This window comes from Semicossyphus pulcher, unplaced genomic scaffold (genome assembly GCF_022749685.1).
Source record: "Semicossyphus pulcher isolate SPU_LCO1_2020_fin unplaced genomic scaffold, fSemPul1.0.p SCAF_13, whole genome shotgun sequence".
Classification (NCBI taxonomy): Eukaryota; Metazoa; Chordata; class Actinopteri; order Labriformes; family Labridae; genus Semicossyphus; species Semicossyphus pulcher.
Genome location: NW_027211637.1, coordinates 26,103,063 through 26,120,832, shown reverse-complemented (window position 1 = coordinate 26,120,832; position 17,770 = coordinate 26,103,063). Strand labels below are relative to the sequence as shown.

Genomic DNA, 17,770 nt, shown 5'->3' with positions numbered 1-17,770 from the left:
CGGTTGAAACAACAACAAAACAAGAACTTTAGCACCGAGTGAAAAGGGAAAAAAATGTCCTGTGTTATTTGCCCATGTGAAAGAAGTATCTTAATTTTTCAAGTAAATGTTGCAGTACCACATTGTGAAGTTATTCTGTAAACACAAAAGACTTGAATTCACATGACCTACAAAAGCAAACCAGACCATCAATGACAAGATTGATTATTTCTATATAGTTGTTTTTAATGTCTGAAACCGATGGCGGGGGTAGGTTTTAGATAAAGTGTTTAACTGCGCCGCCTTAATTTTACATTTTCCAGGGCTAAAATTTAAAGTGAGTAATACATCTGTCTGTTAAAAGAAAGTAGGATGGAAATTTTTTTGTTAAAAACCACCACTTGAGCATGCACAGGAGGACAAAATCGATAGCATTGAAAAAATAAGCAAAGTGATAGGAGGTGCAGTTTTGTCCACAGGGGGCGCCAAAATCGACTGAAGGTTCCTCAGAAAAGCTTAAAATAAAATACGAGTACCGCCTGTATTTGATCAACACACAAATATGATATTTATCTGCCTGTGTGCCCATACTTTAGCTACTAAATTCTACTGAAAATGGACTGTTTCTATTAGGGAAACTCAAGTAGAACTACCAAACTTTTGTACTTCAGTAGAGTACTTGAATTAATGTACAGAGTTTGTCCAAAGCCACAAACAGTTTTTTACATTCAATTGTTAATGTAAAAATGTATATGAAATACATTTCTAAGATATCGCCTTTTATTAACCATTCATTGACAATGACAGGGCAAAGTTATTACTCGTATTGTGACACCTTTCGTTTCAGTCTACTTCAAACAGCATTTGTAGTTTATGGGTAACGTATACAACAGATATTACGGTAAGTGAATGGCTCTTTTTACTTTGACGCATATGAGTGTCATTACGGTAACTGCCCTTCCTTTCTCCGTGTCAAACATGGCGCTGTCCTGTTCGAGCCTGTGTAGTCATTTGTCTTTGATCCGACTCTGTGGTCTCAGGACAAACATAATAAATAATACTATCTACTCTCCGTATGTGTCCTGTCAGTCCAGGTATGTCTAAGGCTAGTTTTGACTCCTTCACACACGATTTGTCACTTTGTTTTTCTCGTATCCCATTGAACCCCTGCTATGCTAGCTGCATATCTTGATATGCGTAACCGTTTATTATGTTTGATAGCAGACACAAACTGAAGTACCATGGTGTGAAGGGATGTATGGACTTCATATGTAAATTCTGAACATAATTGCATCCCCAGTATCAAATACCATGTTAATTGTGTCATTAATAATAATTCTAGGCACCTGGGCATGTAGGTGTAGAAATTATTTCCGGGGTTTTTAATTCATTTAAATTCCTGATAGACGCTCCTTCAGGGCTAGTTAACTTGTTCATGTTTACCTCTTTTTCTGTTTGGCAGCTTACCCCTGTGTAGACACTATTCATCATCCAAAGTGAGACGAGGTGTTGGTCGATATGTTGCCTCCAAGTTCCAGAGGGCAAATAGCAAATATGAAGCTTTTCTAAAAAGGCGATTTCCCCGCTTTTTCCAGCTCTACCACACTTTTGTGGAAGGTAAGCCCACTTCAAACTCACCTCTGAGGTCTTCCGTAGTGTATTTCAAATGTTATATACTGTAGATTCTTTTAATAAATGTTTGTTGTTGTTTGTTAGGTATTATTCTTGTTTATTTCTTTTGTTTGTTTGTTCTTTCTTAAGTTTGAAAAATGAAATTACTATCTTTTTCCATACTCTATCGAAAGGTGAGCGAATGTTCCCCACATCAATGTCATCTTTTTACGACACATTAAGAAGACCTCTCTAAAGGATTTTTTGATTGTTTATATTCTGTGGTTAATTACATTGTCACCAATTTCCAATTTATAGCACTTTGATGTTATACTTCTTGAAATTTACACCCTCAAATATGTGGGAAGGCAGTTTTCTTAATTTGAGAAATGTATAACTCCATATTGGCTCAATTAATTTTCACCATTCTAACAGCATTTAACACATTCATCTCCCCTTGTTTGTTTGTCACTCGAACCACAAACATAGCTCTTACAAAGCTCTTACAATGTTTATTTAAGTCAAGAACAAAGTCTATTTCCTTCCACATATTTATTACCTTAAACATATTTTTTTTGTTTTCAAATCACTCCAGGATTCAAGCTACTGTTTCAAGATGCAAAAGCTGTGTTGAGGATAAAAGCAAAGATGCACTCTGGAGTACAGCACAAGGATTTACCCTACAGGGAGATGGAGATGCTCCGACAGGTGCGTCTCCTGACTGAAAACGTTCACTACGCATATACACACAGAGAATCGGTACAGGATGTTTTCCTTATTCACTCAGAATTAAAGTGCAAGATGGAAAATTTGATGACTCTCTTTTTATATTTCAGTACTTGGCGTAATCAGGCTATAATAAGAAAAGGGGAAATAAGACAAAAGTAGAACCGCATGTGTGACATTAGGGAAGTTGTAGAAAGGCAATTCAAAAATGGAAAGTAGCATTTAATTGGAGAATAAAAACTTATACATTTCCATAGTAAAATTGGCCGTAAAAAATAAGCAGTTTAAAACGTGTCTTGTTTGTTTGTGGCGATCATACTACATTAATACATTTCACAATGGTGTTTGGATCTTGAAAATACTTCTAAGCAGAGCATACATTCAGATCTGTTGAAGTTTGTTGTCTGATGTAGCTTTACTAAATCTACTTTTGTTTCTTAGTTTCGCAGAGACATGATCAAGGCCGTTCCGCTGGTGGTGATATCCATCCCTCCCTTTGCCAACTACCTGGTTTTTGTCTTGATGTAAGTTACTTTGAAATAGCCGTCTCATTTTCATCTGAATCGTCACCATTTTAATTATATTCAGCAAAACATTTTAAAATCATTTATAGTTAATATGTTCTTTTATGTCCATCCAGAATATAACACATTTTGTGCTGCATTGTGTTGGACCTTACTTCCTCAACTTTTACCTGTTGATCCATATTTTCCCATCACTCCATGTTTCTCTCCTCTCTCTGCTACCTTCCCTTCCTGTTCACTGCCAGGTACTTTTTCCCCCGCCAGCTCCTGATTCCGTATTTCTGGACTCCCGGCCAGCAGGTGGAGTTTCGAGGATTGTATCATTCCCTCAGGGCCCAGCACCACTGGCCTGTACTCAGAGGACTCGAGAGTACGAGCCACAAGATCAAAGACGCTCAGCTGCAGAGTCGCCTTAAAGACCTGTGTGCTAAAGTAAGTGAATGCACTAGAAAGTGTTAGTGACAAAAATGCTGAAGATGTTTATACAGATGCAGGATAGATTGTTTCTTCTCTGTTCACATGTGACAATTTGTAGCATCAGATTTCATATGATGCTGCAGTGACTTCCTGTTTGCCATCTGAGTTATACATTACTTAAAGGAACAATATGTAATATATTTACTGGAATTTATCATAAAATGGCCATGATATGTCATCAGAGATTAAGTAAACATGCTAAGTTGAAACACTTGCTTCTCCGACAACAGTGCTGCAGCCAGAATATTCTTCTCCTGAAATTTCCTTTCCGGTGCAGAACGTCTGTGTGTGTTTTGGCCTGTGCGATCCCGCCCACTGCCCATTTCGTCACCCCGGATTGTCAGATATGAAAGAAATTGGCGCACGGGACCCGTTGCTTTCGTTGTCAAAGCGCACGTCTTGCACTCGAATAGCTTCAGTGTCCTCAACCTGACAACCTGCGTGAGCTTCGTGCTGTACTAGAAGTGTAGCTCTGTTTGGGAATAGCTGAGTGTGGGTGTGGGTGGTGGAGCAAGCGGGTGTGTGCGCATGAGTTACGAGAGTGAACAGGGATGGAAGCGGATCAGCAGAGAATGTTAACGATAAAAGAAAATAAGGCTGTGTGTGTAATAAAGCCACACACTTCTCAAGACTGAATCTGCGCTCCCGTGTCCTGCTTCCTGCTCGCTGCTGCGTGTGTAAAGGGACAGGAGTTAGCCCCGAAGCTTGCAGCAGCTTCGGCCCTTGGGGCAGACCGATAAGTCTCCCCTGTACTTTCCGACCATGGTCGGAACACTGAAGCAGGAAAGGCTAACATTCGACTCTGGAGAGGAGGGGGCGGGGGGGGACAACGCTTTCCAATATTTTGAATTTTGACTGCAGTACCCTTTTTAGACACTAGCTGTCAATGTTACATATTGGTCCTTTAAATCATTACTGTTTAACTCAGTTATACTTGCACACATTTGGAGATGAAAGTACATATAGGTATATGAACTTTCTGTATGTTTTCAGGTGCAAAATGGAGCAACCCCAAAAGTGTCAGAAATCCTTGCTGTTCGGAGCCTGTTTTCTCGACCCCCTCTGGGTATAAAGAGGATGAGCACACATCAGATGGTCAGTTAAAGACCCTAAACTCTTTGAACCTATTCAGTCAACATGTAATACAAGAGACTTTCGGTGCACATGAACACCACTAGAATATCACTTGCGTCTGTCTTCATTGCCAACTCAGAGACACGTCAGCCCTCTGCTCTTCCTGACGCCACGCCTACCGGGCTTCCTGATAGGCCGACGGCTGAACAGCCACGCCCTGGAGCTGCTCCAGCTGGACCGGGCCCTCAGCAGACTGGGTCCTCATCAGCTGAGTGAGGCCGAGCTCAAACAGGTCAGTCACTCAGCAAGACTTGGTATGCTGCGCATTCTTCAGTAAGCGGCGTAATAAATCAATGATTTCCTTTCCAGGCTTGTTTTGTGAGAGGGCTCAATTCCAGTAGACTCGATGCTAACCAGTGCCGAGAGTGGTTATCCCAGTGGCTTCAGGTGTCCACCTCATTGAAAGGTATCTTATTTTGGATGTGCAGTATTTTTGTAATGTTATGACTTCATCCCTATCCTGTGACATGTTTGTTTTGTCATATATTTAAAGAAATGGTTTAAGTTTTTGAACTATTTTACTTTAAACTATTCCTTTTACCTAATGCTGCTTCTCTGCCTGATTTTGTCTTTTTTGCAGAGTCTGAGGTGTCTCTGCTTTTGCACAGCATTGTATTTCTCTCTGCCAACTACCCGAATGGTTCCAGCCGCCACTGACAGGAAGCCTGCAGCGGTCTGATTCTGTGTTATGTTGTCCTTTTGTGCACTGGGCAGCACCACTTCCTTGGAGTTGTCAGCATCTCCTCATTGCCAAAGAAAACACATGTTGAAACTGTTTGGCCGGATTTTGGAAGGAAAAACTGACTAAGCTTAAACTTGCAGTAAAAATTTAGCTTTCAGTGTAAGCTTTGAACATACCCCAAACTACACATTAATTTATCTGGATTTCATTATCAAAAATAAGGTGAATCTATTGTCTTCATGTGTGGTATGAGATTTAAACTTATAAACAAATGAGAGGTGTAATTTTGAAGGTTAAGGAGTTCTTATTCAGGCACTCACATGGGACTTAGATTTATCATGATGCACTGAATTGTATAAAGCGGTGAGGTTGAGGTAATATCATGATTGCAGGTCTCTTTATCTCAAGCTTGTCTGTAAAGCACAGACTTGTCATTTGTTTACGCTAACACATCATTACGCAGCTAGGACGCAAAGCAGGGAAACAAAGAGGATTTTGTGTAGCAGAAGTTCAGCGGCACTTCATGCTCTGTAGAATTGTAAAACTGTTCGGACACATTCCATTGATAAAATACAGATAAAATAGCTTTTATTTGGGCGTGTTAATAATTCTTACACGCTTGTATCAAACACAAACTGTATCTTCATACATTTCTCTGCTCTTTACAACGAATAATGCAGGTCATGGCAAAGACATTTTGTGGCAGGGAAGGAAATAGTTTTAGTCCTGTATGTAAAAAAGTAGATTACACAAAAGCACCTTCTAAAAGAAGAAAATGTTTGATCCTTAATAGAGATATAGAGAAAATAAAAGCCCAATTATTGCTAAATTGCGAAGACATTCAAGCTTGTTTGTGTGGTAAAAAGCTGGACTTATTATTGTACATTAAAATGGTTTAGCTCAGTATTTACACGCTGTCTGAACAGAGTTGTGATGGCACTTTAATTTAACGTTTACTTGATTTTTTTTTCTTTCTTCAAAGGCTTAAAATTACACAAACTTGTTCTGGTCAGAGTACACACTCCAGCTCAGAATTTCTGTTAAGCTTATTGCATAATTCTGGGTTAAGGGGAAGAGGAACTGCACACCACCGCTGCTGATGTTGTAAGGTGAAAATAGGAAATAGCATTTGCTTTGTGCCTTTCCCATGGATGGCACAACGCAACTGAAATATGACTTCTCTTCTGCTTATGATTTGTTTTCAAGTATGTTAATATTTTCTCAACAGGTTTTGAAAGTTTTGTTGCTGTGCCAATATTATTAATATTGTAATGGAACTGTGTCTGATATAAATACCTTTGATGGTGCATCCATTGCCTCGTTTTATTTACCCTTAAAGCAAATGCAACGTAATTTAAAGTGTCTTTAATAAAAACAGAAACTCAGCAAGACATCAGCGCCAAAACAGTTGTCAAGCGAAATAAAAGATGTTATAAAACCTCACAACCAACAAGAACGTACACTGACGATAAACTAGAACGATGTTCCCTATAATTTAGAAGTCCAAAGCACATACAGTATCAAAGCGGGGAGATTCAAACCTATGAAAATATATTCCAAAATCAATTCAAGGGAAAATATATTGTTCTGTGCATTATATCTGAAAAGATGCATATAAAAGGTCTTAAAATGAAGCTCCCTATAAACATTGCTTCAACTCCTCCTCAGGTGAGAAGCTTGATCACATGACTTCGTAGCCGCTGCGGATGCCTCTCATCAACAAGCAGGCGAACACGATGCCCATTATCTAAAAGGAAAACAATCACACACACGAGGGAGAGGACATTTATAAAATATTTTGGATACATTTGACAGACAAAACTAAAAACATAAAGTAATGTCTAATTATGTTATAAAATGTATGTTACGTACCTGCAAGAAAGCAATAACCAGAGCAGCAACTATCACCCACTGGATGTTCTTCTGCAGGAAAGCCTCCACAGCATCATGACAACCCTGCAAAAGGAAAGAAACATAAGTTACATACTATCTGGAGATTCACAAGTCACCGACAGTAAAACATGAACTTATTGTGTTCTGTTCACAGTTGCTTTACTTCCTCTTTGAAGTCTCAGTAGCCCCAATGCCTTATTTGTATGGAAAATAATAATTATCACAAAATCAATTGCTTTCCCTTAAACATGTTTTGGTTTTATTATTACCTAATTAAAAAACAGATATGTATTGAAATGGTAACCTTTCATTTTGTGCACAAATAGGTTTGATTTGACGCTTTGGCATACGAGAACTGATCCATTCCTTTTGTCTACAATGTTACAATTTCATTTATCAGATGCTTTTGTCCAAAGCGACGTACATCTGAGAGTTAATACAACACAAGCAACGATCAAGACAGGAGGGAACAAAGTCAGTAAGAGCCAACAAACAGCTTCAAGTGTGATGGGACACTGGTGCCGACAGGCAGTGCACAGGGCGGTTTTTTTTGTTTTGTTTTTTTAAACAAAGGTCAATATAGTCATCATCATCATCATATCCTAATCGACATCCTCAATGTCATCATCATTAATAGCTTATATATCATTAAGTGCAGAGGTGTTGGTGAAAGGGACTCTGCAGAATGAATGGAGTTTGGTAACTCATTCCACCACCGGGGGACTACTGAGGAGAAGTAAACATAGGGCCCTCTTGTGAAGGGAGTACCAGGCGCCTTTCACTGGCAGAGCCTGGTGGGCGGTAAGGAGTGTAGACCTGGATGAGGGCGTTCAGGTAGACAGGAGCTGTTTTTGTTGCTGTTTTGAAATCAAGCAACAGGGTTTTGAATTTGATGATTTTGGGTTGATTGATGAGCAGTCACGCTGCTGAGTTCTGGATCATCTGCAGAAGTCTGTGCATGCAGGAAGGCCTGCCAGTAGGATGTTGCAGTAATCATTGCATGATATTATGAGAGCCTGTACCAGCAGTTGTGTTGTTTGCCAAATGTTTGTGGTCAGTAATACCAGGGAGGACAGTTACATTTTTTGTTAATATTTGTTTTATGGTTTTTATGCTTGATTGTACAGCACTTTGGTCAACTTTTGTTGTCTTTAATTTTATAAATTAATATGGACTGGATTGGACATGCACCTGTGTAAAGACTCATACACAATCCCATCTATTTGAACTTTCTGTCTAAAAGTTACTTTTCACGTAGCACCGATTTCTTTTCTCAACCATGTCTCTTTACTTTGGTCTATGTTTGACCTTTAAAGAAACAAGTCACCAACTTAGTCAGGCGTTTCAGCTCATCTTGTAGTTTACATTGCGTTTAACATTGTTTGCTATAATTGCTGTGCTGCTGTTAAAGACAGGGTTAAACTAGAAGATTTATCGAACAATTTCACTGTATGAACCTGGACTGTGTGTTCTGTTGCATTTCTGACAAAGCAGCTGCTCAATGAGAGCTTGCTGTTGCATCGAATCACACTTGCTGTTGCCTTAAGCAACCATGGGACCAGCCAAGTCTTTGTATTGTAATTTTATGTTAATCTCATGTTCTCAACAGTTTACCTCCTGGTGCACTTTGGCTTTGTCTGTCATGGTCCCGAGTCCACACTTTTCAGTGACATTGACACAGCATGAGTCAGGCACAGACTTTCCATCAGCTTTGAAGCCTTTCCAGTCAGAGGAGCTGTTCACGCCACAGCATTTCAACTGAAAACAAGTCAAAGGAAAAACATTTATTACAGACGTGCCAGCTATACAGTAGTCAGATGACCATGTACATTCAAAGGAATAGAACTTGTGTCAACAGATGGTGCAAAAGAAAAACATTGTTAGGTCATGCAGCACAGACCAACAGGATGCAGCAGTGTTATATGAGGGTGTTGTCAGAGTAAAGTAAACAGAGAGTAGGAGACTTTATGCTGAACTCACATCCTCCTGCAGCTTATCCACAGTTTTTTTGAATTGTTCTGTGCTGTTGTATTTGGAAATCATGTCAACGAGACTATCCTGGACGACCGCTGAGATCTGGAAGGGAGACACAACATGGAGGCCAAGTTAAACCTTCTGCAGGGTCCTAAATAACGCACAAAACAGTGAAGTTCAACACTTACTTTCTTTCTGTAGACGTAGCCAGCGATGGCTGCTGCAATCTGAACAATGATGACCAGAGACAGAAGGACGGCAAACTGTGGGAAATCAAAGACATTATCGTGACATAATTAATAATCCACAACGCATTTTGAACTCTGTACCTTTGATTCCTCACAACAAAGTTAATGCGGCCTTTTTGTTGTTGGATGGTTTAAAAGACACCACACTATATTATTTACCATGGTGACCATGCAGTAGTTTTCTTTCCAGGCGCCACAGCAGCCGAAGAAGGCGATGAAGAAAATCACCACTCCGACAGCGATGACGACAATGGGAGCTCCTGAGGCTGACGCATCTTTGATCATGAGGGTTTTGTGCAAAGCCATTTGGACAAGGATTCCCACGACAATCAACGCAAGGCCACATAACTGCAGGGCGAGAGAGAGAGAGAGGGGGGGGGGGGGTGGGGGGTGGTTAAGGGTGTTATTGTGGGATAATTTCTGTTATGTAACACAAGCATGAGCATTCGGTTTGAGCCTGCATTGAAACTGTAACTTTTTATTTCATTGTCTTTTATTATTTGGTTTCCATTTTTAAATACTTTTATATTTAAATACTAAATACTGTAATGATCTGACTTCAGCAGCCATTTAGCTGTATTAATGGGGTTTGAATTATGAATTATGTGTAAGACTCTGAATTTCTTTATACACAATATAAATTTGTGTTGGTGATGTGGCACAGTGAAAGGAGGTTAAAGGTTATGTAACAGTTAAAAACAATAATACAAGTTAAGATTTATAAATATTCTGTAATATGCTTAACAAACGTATTAGCATTGTCGTATGTGCAAATAAAATAAAACAACAAAATCCTTCATTTATAAACATACAAGCTCCTGTGAGGCTGCAATAAGCTAAAAGCATGCAGACATGCTCACACTGATGATGCTAACATGTTGTTAAACAGACTTAGGTTGTATTATGTTAACATCTGAGCTTTGTTTGTTAGCAGAATAATATTTTTATTAGCACAAGAGTAGGCTGAGGGAAATGAAGATAAATTGAAAACTGATATTTGGACTCAAATGAAAAGTCAGGGGAAGACCAAAGCTGTAAGGATTCATCCTCTGGTGACCATGAATGTACTAAATATCATGGAAAACTGTCTGAAACAGAAGGCCGACACTGTCGTCCTGTGAGCCATGCTGCTAGCAAAGGTGGGAAAATAAAAGAACATAAATGTCGAATGTCAATTCTTTAAGGAGTTTTTAAACTTCGACATTAAATATTTAGTCATGATAAAATATCAACACTTCACTTGCCTAAAACGTCAAACTTCACACCTCCACAGACCAAATGAGTAAGCACGAGAGCTAAACAGACAAAGGGAAGTTGCAACAGAGTTCAGTTCCTGTGTGTAGAGGTAAAATCATCAGATGATGAACTGAGATGTTCATGTGTCATTGTTTCGGGTGGGGCGTTCAGAGTATTTCATTATAGATCTTTTGCAAACATTCTGTGTGGGTGAACTGTTTGACCATGATCTGCTGGGATCAACAAGCTCCAAAGCAAACATTACAGGGAGCTGCATAGGCTTTACTTTGACGGTCCTTTAGCAAGAGGAGAGGAGAGACAAATACTGACGCAGATTATCGAGGGGAAAATTAAACTATTACACATATGGCTGCCTATATAGTTTTTTTTTTTACTGTAATGAATACAGTAGAAATACTGTCCTTATCTTAGCTGGAAGAAGTCTACATAAATAATCATCAAGTGCACATCCTGTAACATGTATTTTTCAGCAGTACCTTAAAATTGTATCTCAAACGGCCACTATATAATGATACATCTCTGAGGGTGTTTGAATGAGGACGTCATTGATCAGGTGATCATAGAAAGAAGAATAAGGGGTGGAAAGACTGACCGCAAGGCCAATATTAGCGTTAACATTAAAATATATCAATGTGGAAAACGCAGTGACTCAGACTTGTTTTTGGACTTGTCATTGTGACTTCCCTATAATGTTGCAATGACAAAAACGTACCGTTAAAAAGAGCTTGAAGTAACGTCGAGTTCACCATTTTAATGCAATTATTATTCTCAAGTGATTGTTTAGTCTATAAAATGTCTGAAGTATAAATATACCAATCATATTATTTCCCACAGCCCAATTTGACTTCTTGTTTGCTTGACTAACAGTCCTAAACCCAACTTTTTTTTTTACAAACCAGCAAATATTTACATTTTAGGAACTGGAACCAGAGTTTTTGTTTTGTTTTGTTTTTTTACCTTAAATGCCTTAAAATGACAAACTGAGCATTAAGATTGTTGCTTAATAATATTATCAGCTGCTTAATAATAAATAGATTTTGGTGTAACTTTAAAATAGACAATAAGAGAGAGAATAAGAGATGATACGTAAACTTCTTCTTACTATGTTCTATGTGACACCAGGCAAAAACAAACCCACAAACAGGAAGTAGCAGTGTGGAGACATATATACCTCAGGGTTATCATGTATGATTCAGTGACAAGTCGGTTGTAACTCTTCGTCTCCTTCTACTGAAGGCAAATTCTCTATAACAGTCCATCAATTTCAAAGCCGTACAGTCGAGTTGTTGTAAACAAATGAACAGAAGGCCAAAGGGAACAACAGCACTCAAAAACTGGTCTTACTGCTCTTCATGGTTTTCATTAAGACATTTCAAGCCAAATTCACAGACGTGCTAAAGTCAGAAGAAAAACCTCAAATTTACAGCCACATGTCTGTCAGTAGCCTTAATGTCAGATGAGCCACCCTCAGCCCATTTCTTTTTCTTTTTTGTCCATGTTAAGCCCTCGCTGTAGCTGAAGACCTCTCCTCGTTGGCACCGCCAGTGTAAATATTTGAGCATGAGTCAAATAGGTGGCTAATGATTGACTTAGGAAAACATGAAGGAGTGAACAGAGCAAGCAAACAGAGCGATGACAGTAACATCAATTCAAGTATCGCTTACAATAAAAGAGAGTGATAAAAATAAAAGTGTTGTTAAGTTGGCTTTTATATATTTTTACGTTGGTTGACCTCGGTTGGCCTACATTTCTTGATGAACATGCGCAGAACTGAAACTTTTTATTTTTTTAACTATTGATACTCATAACTGATACTCATTTTGTTCTATTGTGAAAAAATTCATATCTTTGGACTCGACTGTCGATTAATCTTTCGATTATTTTTTATCATTAATCAATTAACAACAATGCCAGAGGAGGAGAAGCTAATCCTTTCGTTCTTTTGAGAGTACAATTTCCAGGTGTAGAGCTGCTGCTAATGCCAGGACACGACTCCTTTCCATTGTTTTTTGGGGGGGGGGGGGTTGTAAAATTGAATAAAAGCAAATATGAAGCATACAGAGCAGTTAAAACTGACTTAAAGGTCCCAACCAAGGGAAGCGGAAGTACCACGACACAACTTTCGTAACCTAGCAACAGTAAGTGCTCTGAAATTGAGGTCGAAGGTGCTGCAATGATATATCAATATTAGTGGGACACAGGCCCTAAAAAGATGGCGTCATCAAACTCTGACTTTGTTTAACTTCAAATATTACTCAAAAAACTTGTCAATTAATTGAATAGTTTACAACTAATCAATTAAAAGTTGCTGCTCCGCAGATTAACTGAAAAACATCAGGGTAAAAAGGTAAAAGGTAGCTTAAATGTATCCAATTTAGCATTTACGCAGAACACAAACAGGCTTTTTAACACACTATAAAGAAGTCGAGAGCAGATATAGGAAGTAGGTGTTAGACTTGTTATTAAAGTATAGTACATGTCAACTCCTATAAAAAAACATATTCGATGTTATTCAAATGTGTTATTCGTGATCTGTTTACATTAGCTCTACATATGAAAATACATTAATCATGACTTGCATATGCCTCCAACTGAATTATAATGTATTAAATTACAGTATAATACTTATAAAGGCTAAATATATGGGTCAAAGTAAAATGTTAGCAGCAATAATGAAAGTAATAATTAGTTATCGTCCTAAAAACGTAACTCTTGATAGAGAGCTAATAGATCCTTGTCATTCTCAACTTCCTCTTTTACTGGTTGAGACCATTATCAGGTCTTTACTCTGTACTACAGAGTTTCCTGTGTGGACAACAATGTTTGAAGCTTAAAATGCCATTGTGTCGGTGAATGAGTCGGCGGGAAAAAAAGGGGAATATTTTACGATCTGGATGAGTGACATGTCAGACTTTGAAATCTGGTCATAAGATTCACATTACGCCGTCGCCACGTCTCGTTGGACAGCTCTTACACACACAATGAAGAAACTGTGACAACCAGGAAATGTTCAGGTGAAACCAAGATATGTGAGATGCATGTCCTTGTGTTTTCCCCCAATGCGTTTGTGAATCTAACATTGCCCAAACAAGTGAACCAGTCTCCAAGCGTTAAAAAGTATATGAAGGGAGGATGTCATGTCGGGATGTGTGGGTGTGTAATTGCTCATCAGCTGATTTTACAGATGATTTATATGCTACATGCTGACCTCAGAAACTGGAGTTCATGCTCAAAGTCATGAGACTGGCAGAAAAAAGTCACAAAGCCAGTCTAGCTGGATAAAAAGTCAGCTGATCTTATCACATATCTCAATTAAGAATAAGACAACATAACCTGACCTTATTTCCTGTTTGCTCAACTTGCTTTCATTTTCTTTTATCAAAACAAGCTGCCTTGAATTCTCAGTGACATTGTGATAAAAAACCATCTGCATTCACTCTGCTGCCTTTTGATATTAAACACTGACTTCTACAACTTTCAGTGGCTGCTACCCTCTGTCTTTGTTAAAAGTGCTGTTATTGTTTTTGCTTCCTCTTCCTGGTATGAGATACAGTGTCACATTAAACTAGATTATGTTGGAAGAATTGAAGATTATAAAACTGGATTAAGGATTGTTTGACCAGTTATTGCATATGTCTTGTTGCTTAACGTTTTTAATCAATTGTTTGGTTTAGTTTCTGCTTGTTATAGTCTGTTTTTTGTTCTTTAATGTGACACCTTTTTATGCCACTGTCTTAGCCAGAACTCTCTTGTAAAAGAAATGTTGTAACTCAGTGGGAACATTCCTGGTAAAATAAAGTTTATATACAATGGAAAATAAGATTTTAAAATGTGTTTAAACAGCTACTCACCCAGAAAACGAAGTTGAAAAAGAAAAGCAGGAACTTCACACATTTCATGCCCCCTTCTACGGCCATGGCTGCTGATGATTAGTTTTCTGGAACAAAAGAAACATACAAAATGTTATATTTCATTTCATTTTTTAAAAGAAAGAGTTACATGAGCATTACATCAGATGTAATTTATCCTCCAATAACACCATGGAGAATCTGAGTCATTTTTAGAAGGAACCTGTGGTTAAGAGCCTTATGCCTCATACACACCAGCTGTAACTCCACATTTTGTCTATAAATAAATGAGTAGGTCCACACATGTTCCCATTGTTTTACTGAATATAATTACAGCCCAGGCGGTGGCACATATTCACAATGCAATAAACGGAAAAATGTTTTGTTGACAGCTCAAGAACAAAGAAGGTTTAAGTGTTAGTGTCTGTATAAGCCTTTACGGCACATTTTCAGGCCCTGAAGGTACCAAAAACATCGTATTGAGGAACAGACAGAGCCCGTCCAGCCCTGCTAATCACTGGTGGCAACAATACCAGCATTGTCACTGGCCAAATTACATCAACCCAGAGCAGGTTTTCTCTAATTGAATTTGTGAAGACTTTGAAAATTAAATTAGTCTTGGATAAACAAAAACAGCCAAGCAGCAGTTGCAGAAACGTTTGATTCTCCAATGTTGAGAAAAATCCTCGTATGGAAACTTTTTTTTGAAGAAATAAGGCGTAAACCGCCAACGTTCCAAAAACGTTGAAGGACAACGGTTAGCCAAACAAACAAAAAAAGACGCTGTTTCAACCGTGGTTTGAGGTCTACCTTTTAGAAGAAGTCTCTTTAATCCTGCGATGAGCGACGAAGACGACGATGTGTTGAATGTTTAGGCTAACTTGTACCGTTTATAGTCCCTCCTACCTCAGCTCCTGTGACCAGCCGTTCCCCACCTCTTTCTTTCTTTCTTTTAGGTCACATCTCCTTTCAATGACCGTAACTTTCATGCTGCCTTCAGGGACTCCTCGTTAAACACAGAATGTGCCTGCCCAAACCGGGTCTGGTCGCTGCTGGTGGTCGTCAGGAGAAGTGGATGAGCCTGAATTCGAACTTTCAGTGGCGGGTTGAGGCTGTCAGAGGCCCAGGGGCGAAAGAAATAAAAAAGGTATTTGATTAATGAGTCGGGAAACTAGCAGCCTGAACCTTTTCCAACATAGAGGAAAAGCTATATTGCACTTTAAGCATCCACCTGAGGGCACTTTATCAACTTGTCTTCTCTGGAAGGGCACCCCAGATGGCACTCTAGGGTGTTTGGGGGCTTTAGTATTAAAAAAAGGCCATCAATAATTAATCCATGAATTATTAAAAAGTAATTTTACTATTGCTCATGCACCAGTTGTCATTACACCCTAGAAGGCACCTTTGCAGGTTTTCTCCAATAAGAGGGCATGTTATATTTAATAGTTTATTAATAAATGATTGATTTATAGTTAGCAATGTTTTACTATTGCTTCATAGGAATACTTCTGTTTTTGATGTCAGTTTCTACCTTGCTCTATTTGTATTTGATATACAATTAACACAGTTTGACTTTGCAGCTCATAAAAGTGAAATATCCAACAGCACTGAAAGCCACTGCAAATACATTAATCATGATTTTGCCACCCATTCCATTCGCCCATCTCCTGATTACTAATAATGGTGATTCAACTTTTGTGAAAAGCATAGGAAATGAAACATTGTGTTAAACACAGGCCTGTAAGAAACCAGGTTCCTGAAACATTTCCTCTTTTACACACGGAGCAACATCACCAGACTGCTGAATAATCCTCTTCTTGGGCAATATTTTCAAAAGAAAACTTCTGTCACAATGAAAAATTCCACAAGAGCTGTCAGTGCGCTTTACTTCCAAGCCAGGAAATTTTTTTTAAAATTTAAGCCTCCTTATTCTCCAGATGTGTTTTAGCTCCCAATGGACAGAAAAAAACAGAACAAAGATATTGCTACTTAAAGTTTTGGTCATGTGGTAAAAGTCACAAGTCTTTGTGAAAGCTGTAACAGGATCGAGTTCAACTTCTAACCAATGATTATCTGGGGCTGAATATATATTCTTTTTATGTGGGTCTTCCTTCTACTTCTGATGCTATGCTTTGTAATATCAGTTTGACCTCTGGCTTACACATCAAATCACATAAGCTGGTTTCCCTGCCTGTTATTGTACCACAAGCATATCAAAAAACAAACACCTGAGTGACCCACATCCCTGAGCAGAACATGCACCGATAACATCAGCTTTACCTGGTTTACTGGGTTTTAAAACACTACTTTAAATCGTGCTAAGGAACTGAATTTATTCAGTGTGTAAAAATCAAGGCTTAAGTTTAACTGGTTTCTAATAGGTGTTATGGTCGTACTGTGACATTTAGCAGGTTTCTCTTTCACTCTTTCTCTAATCTCAATTAGAATCTGTCAATGGCCGCATCCGGAGTGTGACCGCGTCTGTCTTTTTTGAGTTTAAAAATATTTCCTCCATTTCTTTATCAGAATCTTGTGCACACTTTCATCACTAGCAGGCTGGACTATTGTAACACACTATGTTCTGGTCTGCCGAAAGAAAAGCCAGGATCAGCTTCAACAGGGACAAAATTAAACTGCTTGGGTTTTATTGGTTGACAAAATTGTCTCCCACATGAATAATTTTGTGTCATGGTCCTTAGAAATGTAACTACTACATCCTGAGTTCCTCTCTTATCTACTCTCAATTCCACTTGTACTTTTATTGTTGATTTCTGTTTTATTTTCTCACTTGGAGTTGCATTTGATGTATGACTCGTGCCTTCTAAATAAATAATAAGGTTTTATTGATTAATAGCTTGATTGTTTTTACAGTACATTTTACTGCATAACAGACAGGTGACAGACGATTTCACCATCTGTCAACTGTGGGCCCACAATGATAACACAGCTGAAATGCAGCGTCATGTGGCTTAGCTATTTGGCAGATGGCGGTGCTGTGATAGGTCTGTGAGTCAGGGCGGTAGTGGTTTAGTTTATAATAACACTGAGTGTGTGGACAAGTTAGCAGCTCTGCAAGGCTGAGGCACAATGGTGCTTTGAGCAACATGCTAACATGCCAACAATGACAGTAACTCTAACATGCTGTGGTTTAGCAGGTAGGAAGTTAACCTTGCTCACCACCCAAGTTTTTATGCAAACATTTAGCAAGAAACACAAAGTGCAGCCGAGGCTGGAATGTCATTACTTTTGCAGGTATTTAATCATTGTATAAATAAAGGACATGGAAACAGAAAATACAACAGTGAACCTCATGTTTCATGGACACTTTGACCTCAAGGTTCACAGAGGAAAGCTCATGGGATCCCAAAAGTAAATGGGATTCATACTCTGGGGAGCACAAATGGCTGAATGTCTCTA

At 38.6% G+C, this 17,770-nt stretch overlaps 2 protein-coding genes across 3 annotated transcripts; one reads left to right on the top strand and one right to left on the bottom strand.

Moving 5' to 3' along the window:
• Nucleotides 1-957: 957 nt before the first annotated feature.
• On the top strand, nt 958-6,440 carry letmd1 (LETM1 domain containing 1). 2 transcript variants are annotated; one of them, XM_069659985.1, is made up of 9 exons: nt 958-1,073; nt 1,442-1,596; nt 2,186-2,298; nt 2,758-2,840; nt 3,086-3,272; nt 4,311-4,412; nt 4,531-4,683; nt 4,761-4,857; nt 5,032-6,440. In XM_069659985.1, the coding sequence occupies exons 1-9, from the start codon at nt 958-960 to the stop codon at nt 5,106-5,108; spliced, it is 1,083 nt and encodes a 360-aa protein (XP_069516086.1). In that variant the 3' UTR covers nt 5,109-6,440. The 2 variants fall into 2 exon arrangements, with proteins under 2 accessions (XP_069516086.1, XP_069516085.1); XM_069659984.1 differs by having other exon boundaries at nt 2,186-2,349.
• A 43-nt stretch (nt 6,441-6,483) lies between these two features.
• cd63 (CD63 molecule) lies at nt 6,484-15,303 on the bottom strand. The gene is made up of 8 exons (XM_069659986.1): nt 15,164-15,303; nt 14,357-14,442; nt 9,408-9,596; nt 9,189-9,263; nt 9,007-9,102; nt 8,641-8,784; nt 7,006-7,089; nt 6,484-6,880 (listed from the first exon to the last, which is right to left on the bottom strand). Exons 2-8 carry the CDS (start codon nt 14,420-14,422, stop codon nt 6,815-6,817), a joined length of 720 nt encoding a protein of 239 aa, XP_069516087.1. The 5' UTR covers nt 14,423-14,442; nt 15,164-15,303; the 3' UTR covers nt 6,484-6,814.
• Nucleotides 15,304-17,770: the final 2,467 nt, after the last annotated feature.

Coding starts and splice junctions, on each gene's coding strand:
- cd63 (XM_069659986.1), bottom strand. CDS start 14,422: ATGGCCGTAGAAGGGGGCATGAAATGTGTGAAGTTCCTGCTTTTCTTT. Junction 9,597..14,356: donor TTTTCAACTTCGTTTTCTGG/GTGAGTAGCTGT, acceptor CTCGCCCTGCAG/TTATGTGGCCTTGCGTTGAT. Junction 7,090..8,640: donor AAGCCAAAGTGCACCAGGAG/GTAAACTGTTGA, acceptor TTCCTTTTGCAG/GGTTGTCATGATGCTGTGGA.
- letmd1 (XM_069659984.1), top strand. CDS start 958: ATGGCGCTGTCCTGTTCGAGCCTGTGTAGTCATTTGTCTTTGATCCGA. Junction 2,841..3,085: donor TACCTGGTTTTTGTCTTGAT/GTAAGTTACTTT, acceptor GTTCACTGCCAG/GTACTTTTTCCCCCGCCAGC. Junction 3,273..4,310: donor TTAAAGACCTGTGTGCTAAA/GTAAGTGAATGC, acceptor GTATGTTTTCAG/GTGCAAAATGGAGCAACCCC.